General features: G+C 37.0%; 1 protein-coding gene across 2 annotated transcripts; it reads right to left on the reverse strand.

Annotated features, from left to right (window-relative positions):
* Nucleotides 1-1,912: 1,912 nt before the first annotated feature.
* Nucleotides 1,913-8,030, reverse strand: LOC140827787 (phosphatidylinositol/phosphatidylcholine transfer protein SFH8-like). Of its 2 annotated transcripts, XM_073190624.1 has the most exons (15): nucleotides 7,792-8,030; nucleotides 7,404-7,524; nucleotides 6,346-6,649; nucleotides 5,772-5,871; nucleotides 5,385-5,651; nucleotides 5,204-5,281; nucleotides 5,026-5,127; nucleotides 4,887-4,936; nucleotides 4,665-4,764; nucleotides 4,454-4,549; nucleotides 4,252-4,365; nucleotides 3,763-3,895; nucleotides 2,877-3,262; nucleotides 2,292-2,363; nucleotides 1,913-2,195 (listed from the first exon to the last, which is right to left on the reverse strand). In XM_073190624.1, the coding sequence occupies exons 2-15, from the start codon at nucleotides 7,435-7,437 to the stop codon at nucleotides 2,175-2,177; spliced, it is 1,857 nt and encodes a 618-aa protein (XP_073046725.1). In that variant the 5' UTR covers nucleotides 7,438-7,524; nucleotides 7,792-8,030; the 3' UTR covers nucleotides 1,913-2,174. The 2 variants fall into 2 exon arrangements, with proteins under 2 accessions (XP_073046725.1, XP_073046735.1); XM_073190634.1 differs by lacking the exons at nucleotides 7,404-7,524; nucleotides 7,792-8,030 and adding an exon at nucleotides 6,842-6,925.
* Nucleotides 8,031-8,562: the final 532 nt, after the last annotated feature.

The following is an 8,562-nucleotide window of genomic DNA, read 5'->3' on the forward strand; positions in this document are numbered from 1 at the left end:
TGTATGTGCTTCGAGAATCGTCTTGGACATCTGTTTCCCAGAATACAACGGAACAATACGGCGAACTGAAAACGTACATTTGGTTTATCACCAAAATTTAACGGAGGTCAAATGGAAAGCTAACAATATGAAATGCAAGAAAATTCTTGAAAGAGATAAGATTTTCATATATATGAAATGAGGAAATGAATACATTATTTATAAGCCCCAAAATGTACAACAAGATTCATGAAAGATTAATTAACACAATTAATCTTCTCATTAACTCAAGAATATGAAGAGTCAAAAGTTTTCAATTAGGTCAAGAATGTGGAGAGCCAAAAGACACTCACACATTCATGATTCATGAGACATGATTTTTATTCAAATTGGAAAATTTCCAACACAAAGAACTAATCTTGAGGCATGATCATTTGACCTTCTTTACTTAAACCCCTATAGTTTCTTGTATTCTAAATGAACCACCTATCTATAGATAAGAGGATCATCAATAACTGATAAGAACTTCTCCTCAGGTGACCAATAACGGTGTCGGTGTATATGATCTGACACATATCAAAACATGATTACTGTGCTGTTTCTAATGGTACATAATCATCATTTGTTTAACGTTTTCCTTGGATTTTGACTCGGAACAACTTTTTACACATTATTGGACGGTTTCGCAGTATCTTCTTCCTATATCAACAGATTATTTCCATGTGCATGATGCCCGTAAACCTGCAAAAGGACCTAGCAACTCTCTCTTTTCCGGAGCGATGACCTTAGTAATGGGTGCTTTTGCTATGGTTTGTATGAATATGCCTAAGAAGCTCACAAATGCTACACTCTATTATAGTTCTATGTTTGGTGTTGATACAATGATTAAAGGTTCAAAAATGCATATGAGTTACCCGGAACTGCCATTTCAAGTAAGGATTACTTAACAATGATGAGACGCATAAGAGAACTAGAAGAGAAGGTTGTAGCTCTCAACCAAAAGCCAGCAGTTATGCCTCCTGACAAAGAGGAGATGCTGAATAATGCCTTGAACAATGCTTTGGAGCAAGAGCTTTCAGCAACCAAGAAGGTATTGACTACTTTTCCATTTTTTCTTTCACCATTTGCGCATCCAATATCTTGCCATGAAAAACCAAAGTATTATACCACTTAAGTCAGTCGGTTGGTTACTGAAGGTATTGCCATGAAAAACCAAAGCATAATCTTTCACTGAATTTGGTGTTACATTTTATTAGCACTTACCAACGTTTGTCACGTCTCACATGGCACTATGTTCTAGTAAGTCACAGGTGTGACTTCCGATCAGTATAGCAAATAATGCAACTCCCGAGACCGTATCAAAAATAAGAACAGATCTACCTACAGCTCTTTCAAGTGTATTGATTCTCGTTGAATCATCTGAAACTCGTGAGAGATAATATTGATAGATTTAATCAACTGTTCTTAAATATTTAAATTTGCAGGCTCTCGAGGATGCTCTCATTCGACAAGAGAAGAAAAAGTTCTTTGCTTTCTAAGCGGAGAAACCTAAATAAAACTGTGAATTAGGAGGTGTTTTGATTCTTTTAGAGATGGTGATTTTAGACTCAAGAAACACCATTCTTTGAACTCACCACAGATTTTATGTTTGCTATATTTTTACTAAATTTAAGGGCCCTGTAAATTACAAGGTTTGCTATTTGTACTAGGTTTCTTTGGGGTGTTTTAGGATTGCATACCTCCGTTGCCATGCCAAGCATCTTCTAGGAAAGGCCAATTAAACACTTCTGCTCTGTGTTAACCTAAAAAATATGTTTTATTTTGTTATTTAAAGATTCTATTGATAGCTTTTGCTTATGCTTGGGAGTTTGAATAATTTTTCTAAAAGAATAAAATAACTTGCATCTGAAGTTAGAGCTCTTCAACACAAGGATAATAGCACCGTACTCTCAAGATAACTATAATTTTAAAAAATATTCCACGTATCTCACATAACATCATTCAAGAACGCACCGTGCAAGACGTTTGCAGAAAAAAAGATGCATATGCATTCCATAAAATTTCTCACCAAAGATAAGTATCATCAATGAAGTTCACAAAGCCAATTTTTTTCGAAATGATGATCGTTGTGCTCAAGACATGAAACCGAGACGAAGATAACCTCAACCCCTCGGAAGCTCCAACTATTAACCATCTCACCAGCAAAACTTTTTCTTCTGGAAACATGAAGCAGGAGGCAAAGTCAGCACCAAACATGACTATAGCCCCAAGATACAATTATATTTTTAAGAAATAAATTCATCTTGACTCACCCGATACTTGGGTTCTTGACTGTCTATATAAGCAAGCAGATCATCTTGCATCATTAAAGCCTCGTGCAGAGCCTGCTCAAATACAAATTCAACTCTCATTTCAAAAATTTCTGAAAGATGAAGGTAAGAAGTAGATAGGTAGACTTCAGATCAAGAATAATATATCTGGAACAATCGGAAGACAAAATACACAACACACTAATGTGGAGGGCAAGAACTAGAAGAGTGCAACATTTGCCAAAACTGAGTGAATGGTTAACATGAATTTTGTCATTTATTATTAGCTCATGTTACCCTGATTATGATTTTCTTTCTATGTCTAATCTTGGTGTTCACGGATACTTCAGATTTAACATAGCATCAGACAAGTATTATTTCGCACTTCGTGAGCATTAGCATGAATCAGAATTAGTGACCACACTTAAGTCCTTCCAATCAAAGAGGCTTGTGCGCTATAATTCTTGACAAAGTGGATCTGATGAGACGGTAAATCCTTAGTTAAGTAGATTAAAATTGTATATTTTTCCATTATATGCACAATTTTCACAGTTATATCATCATGAAGGATATATACTGGGGATTTACCTTTTTGGTTGCAATCAACTCTGCTTCTAGCGCATCCACCCGGCAAACAGCAGCATTCAGAAGCTCTTCTTTCTCGTAGGGCATCTCGGATGGTTTTGACTCCAGAGAACTGACCTTGTCTTCAAGCTCGCCCAGTCTCTTGAGGACAGAAGATAGGAGATCCGTCTCTGTAAAAGCCGGTGTTGGCGATGGTGGCCAGAACTCCTCCTTTAGCATCGTGTCAAAGGCAAATTCCTGGACGGAAGCATCACAAAGTTTCTTGGAAGCACGGAATGATATTGAACGGAAGAACATGAAAAGGTTCACGAAGAAAGCCATAAGAGCTGCCAGAAACCGAGCCTGCAACCCTTTTGGTGTGATTTGAGAATCCGGCAGTGGAAATATATCTGAATTAAAAATTACATTAACATCCTGAATAAATATAATTTTACATAGAAAAGAGAAGTAGGGACATCATGAAAGTATTCCAGGTTCAGCAACTATACAGAAGACCAAGTTCTTTTATCATTAGAATAAAGTAGATAGGTTCAGATTAAATTCAGCAAGAACTAGAATCACCATCAGCAAAAGAATAAATGATAGATACATAAAATTTAAAATACTGTAGAAATAATGAAAAAGAGAGATACAATATCTCTTCACTTTCTCCTGTCATCAACATAAATTGCTATATAATGAAATCTTTAAGGAAACAAGTAGTTACACTGAAATCATACGAAAGGTTGCCTGATTATATGCATTCATTTCACCCAACTCAGGAAAAATAAATAGAAAGAGCTACCTAAAGCGTGTGTCACACGATGATAATGCAATAATGAATGAAAAAGTTATGTTATATGACGAACCAATTAAAGATTTAGGTATTGTACATGAAGAAAAGTATAACCTTTAGAAACAAAAGATTTTGTGGGGCTTGTTTGCTTCTTCCATCCGGAATCAACAGCCTTGTCAACCATGGGAACATACTCATCATATCCTGAGAAGTTGCCAACATAGCTAGCCATTCCAGTAACCTTGCCCTGAAATAAGAGAAATATTTTTAGTATAACTCAAAAAAAGATAAAATAACTTCAATTTTTGTGAAGTAGTTCTTAATTCCATATTTTCCAAATTTACTATGACGAGGGACAGTGAAACATGATGGTCCCAGAATTTAAGAAAAACTAGAGATTATCTACAACGGCAAACAATTAAATTGCATGGCAGACAAAATAAATGAACTTAACTAACATTCATACACCTAAATAGACAGGGAAAAAAGTAAAAACACAGAGGACGCAGTGTTTGTCAAGCAATGCATGAGGATTCAGACTCAGAAAACCATCCCAATCACTGAAACTGCATTATAGCCATGAATGTTTAGGACAAATGTTACCTCCTCACGAACTGGAGTCAACCGAAGATGTGCATAACTCCTAATGGCTTTCGGTGAAGCAATGTCTTCAGCATCAGAACCAGACTCTGCTGTAGAAGTATCACTGCCTTTCAGCTGCCCAACCCCAATTAGCATACACTTATATCAGTCATACTCAAGAAAAAATGTTCCAAGAAAAGTAAAGTTAATGCAGAATCCTTACCCTTGCGTAGTGAGGCTTAGCATAGACTACCTTCCCCTCACTATTGAGAATTTTAACCACCTGTCTGGCTCGCCGTGTTTCACCATTAAGTACCATCTGCAGAGCAATGCCAATCAATCATTTATCTTTAAAATGAAGCTGAATAGTTTCTAGAAATCTCATTAATGTATCACAACAATCTAAGACTTTAAACATCCAGGTAAGTCAGGACCTTCAGTATCTCTGGATTCTTCCATGGCCCTTTATCAGAGCGAAGGCAACCCCCTTGATCAGCACAAGTACACATTCCTCCCAGGAATTCAGGCAGTTCACTGTGCAGGCCCAGACAATATGTTTAGAACAGTTCAGAAGGGATCTCGGTATAGTTTTCCTTTTATAATAACTAAAATCATGAAAATGGTATCACACGAGAAATAATTTTCTTAATTTTCACCTTGCATCTATAATTTCAAGCAACTTGTTTTGGTATTTGTTTCCAAGAACCTGTAAAAGCATTCATAAGACTAATATACAGATTGTCACTGAATTAAAATATAAGTTTGCAAATGACAAGAAGATAAGAATCAGCCTACATGAATCTTAGTGGCAGTCCTGGGATCTACAAAATTTTTAACAGTATTCCACAGTAGCCTAAATCCCGGACCAGCATTGATGATAAACATTTGGTGAAGCGTCTGCAGAAAGGCATAACATTGTAACAACAATAAATTAAACATAATTCAGTAACTAAGCTAGAAATATGAAGGTTACTTCAGGATAGTTATCGCCATCTATCTTCTGAAGCCTTGTAATGAGGTCCCGGGCGTTCTTGTTAAAGTTTTTCAAACCCTAAATAAATTCAGAATAAAGATACAACTCTTCAAAAAGACAAAAGACAACGGAGTTTTGAATCATTATAATTAACAGATATGCCAAAAGCTGTGAAACATACCACACCATGAACATCCAAAATTGTTGTACTTGAATCAATGTGTCGCTTTGCAGCAATTGTACATGCTGGAAACTTGATAGCAAAGCTTTTCTCAAATTCTCTCACATGGTATTTTATGTAACGGTCAATTGTAGTAACTTGCATAAGTTTGTTTGGCTCAACTCTCCCTAATCTTTCAATGTACAATGGCCTTCCCTCTTTATCAACGCCATGATAGCCATGGGGGTAATACTTTAAAACTTCATTCAACTCAGCGAATTCAAAGTCCTGATGGGAGACACAATTGATGCATTGAATAATTATTAGAACATTTTGAACACCAGTACAACAGGAAATTTACTGATTGGAAATTAAAAACAAAGAAAATTATGTATCAAGTCCAGCTACCTCCACAATTGTGTCAGTCCCAAATTCTTTCCTCCACTGAATCATATCAGCCCACATAAGCTTTGACTTTTCAAGATCAAATTTCCTTGCTTTCAAAAACCTGTAGCAGGTGTCTAAAGATATTAGTATGTTACTGAAAATTTTCATGGCAGGTCGGAAGCAGCTTTAAATTGTTAACCCATGAGTGCAAATGTCATTCTGTTAGTCGACTCAAGAGAAGCTTCCGACAAACAAATACACATTTAACCACCTCTACTCAGTAAGATATAGAGTATTGTCCAAAATGTCCTTTTGCCATAATTGTTTTAAGTTAGGATGCAATGCAAGGTGAGTCAACCAAGCTTGAGAAAAGATCATCAGTAATCCCAAGAGCAAATTTTTTGAGCTCGAGCTTTTCTCAAGGTTCAAGAGCCTATAAGCCAGCTCACTTTGCATCGAGCCCGAGCCAAAAACTTCAGGCACATGAATTGAACCAAGCTCAGCTTATTTACACCCTTATTCTAAATCCACAGTGTCATGAATAATTGATAAACATGTGCCAACAACTAAACATAAAGCCGTCAAGAATACTAACCTCAACATGATATGGTAATCATCAAACTTTTCTGGCAACAGCTCATCTAATATCAAGGCTTGTCGAAATGATTCAACAGCTTGTAATTCTTCAGCATCGCGAATATCTTCTATAGAAACAGAACTGACTCGGCCATCACTCTTTCTTCTGCCGCTTTTCTTCTTGAGAGAATGCTTGAATTTAGATGATGCATTGAGAGCCTTCTTTTTCAAAGAACTAATCCTCGACCTCCTTTCATCCTCTGAATTCTCAAAATCAGACTTCCTTTCTCTTCTCTCATCATGTGCAGATGACCCTTCAAAGCCTGTTTACAAAGAAAATACAAATGCAGGAAGAGGGAAAAAAATTACAGAGAGGCTAAAGGAAAGGAAAGCATGATTTACACAGTACGCATTGTTTTGTAATAAATTTGTATTCTCTTAGAAGCTATACATCAGCTAAATTCACAATTGTACGCAGAACAATGCAACACAGATAAATCCCATTCACAAAATACCAGGTCACAGCAGTTCACCAATCAACCACAATCATAGACGACACTCTCCCTTATGACAAGAACATAAATGCATATCAAAACAGAACCTGCAAAATTTAACCAAGTTTTAAAATAGGCCTAAGCATTTAAAGAAACTACAAAACTCCATTTTTAGCAATGAATTTCAAGGAAAAATAATGATTTCAAATTGAAGGACACGGAAGTATTGGAAAAAAACACAAGCAGACAATTTCTTACTGTTGCAGGAAGGATATTCAACTAATACATCAAAGAAGCAACGGTTTCAAGAACTAAGGTCTTCTACAACAAGTGATTTGTTCGCGAAAAAAAGAGTAAATAATGTTGCTCCTCAGGAAGGGATATCACAATTCTAATCAAGAATCCACCTTCAAAACCAAGAAAAATTAAATCAATACAAAAAATTACATCAAGATACCCCAACACCAAACTCAGAATCTTAAACACCACAAGCCGAATCATACACATCATAAACACAATTCAGTAAACACCAAATCCATAAACCTCGTAGTCAACAAACTCCAAAAACTAAAAAACCACTTACAAGGCCTCGCAAACCGATCCAAGGGTCCCGACATCGCCAATGTCTTTATCAACCAAACCCCTTCCTAAGTCCTCGATGATCGAACAATCACCCGCACAAACAACCAACCATCAAGCCAAATCTGAAAAAGCCAAGAACCACACCACAATCCAGTTAAATCAACAAAACCCATGATCGAAAACTCTAGCTAGAGTTTTTTTCCTTATCAACAAAAAAAAAAATCCTCAAAAACCATCGGCACAGAACACGAGATCGAATAAATGCATCGTCATGCATAACGGTAGTCGATTTAATTCAGAGGGAGAGGATAATAAAGCCAAAAAAAGGAACACGTCTCAATTTATTTATATCAATTTACGATTAGAAACAAATAAACAAGCAAACATACGAGTAAGAATCGCCGGTTAATTGAGCAACGGTGATTTCTGAGCGGAGAGACGAAAAGGGAAGAACGGATTCAATGCGGGAGGTCGTTGTTGTTTAACTTGTCCGTACAGTGGTGGCCCAGTACACGTGGCAGGAGAGCGCGGTGGAATGAACAATTTGCCGGCGGTGGTTGGAGCAAAATGCCAAAAGACTGAATAGTGATCATTGAGTAATGATTCCGTCACCGGTCTGTGATTTTGTACGCCCTATTTGCTGCGCCTATGGATAATGGTAATATTGTTTGTATAATATTTTTTTTTTTTTGAAGAGAAAAATAATAGTAAATGTTTGTAATTGATTTTAATATATGAAATCTGTAAAAAATTAATATGATTTTCATATTGTAAAAAATTGGACAATTGAACGTAATTAGGGATGTAAATGAGCCGAGTCGAGCAGTAGCTGGCTCGGGCTCGGCTCGTTTCATTATTTTCTCGGCCCGGGCTCGGCTCTAGCTCGTTACGAGCCTCGGGTTTGAAGCTCGGGCTCGGCTCGTTCGGAATTTATGAAGCTCGGGTTCGGCTCGTTAATGGCTCGTTTATCTTGTTTAATGAGCTTGGCTCGGGTTCGCCAATAGCGACGGGTATTGACACAAACGTCGCTAATAGCGACGGGTATTTACAAAAACGTCGCCGATCTGGATCGGCGACGTTTTCCTTAAACCGTCGCCAACGGCGACGATTATACATAACCGTCGCCAATCTGATCGGCGACGTTTTTCTACAACTGTCGC

The sequence above is a fragment of the Primulina eburnea genome, chromosome 1 (genome assembly GCF_022965805.1).
Source record: "Primulina eburnea isolate SZY01 chromosome 1, ASM2296580v1, whole genome shotgun sequence".
Taxonomy (NCBI): domain Eukaryota; kingdom Viridiplantae; phylum Streptophyta; class Magnoliopsida; order Lamiales; family Gesneriaceae; genus Primulina; species Primulina eburnea.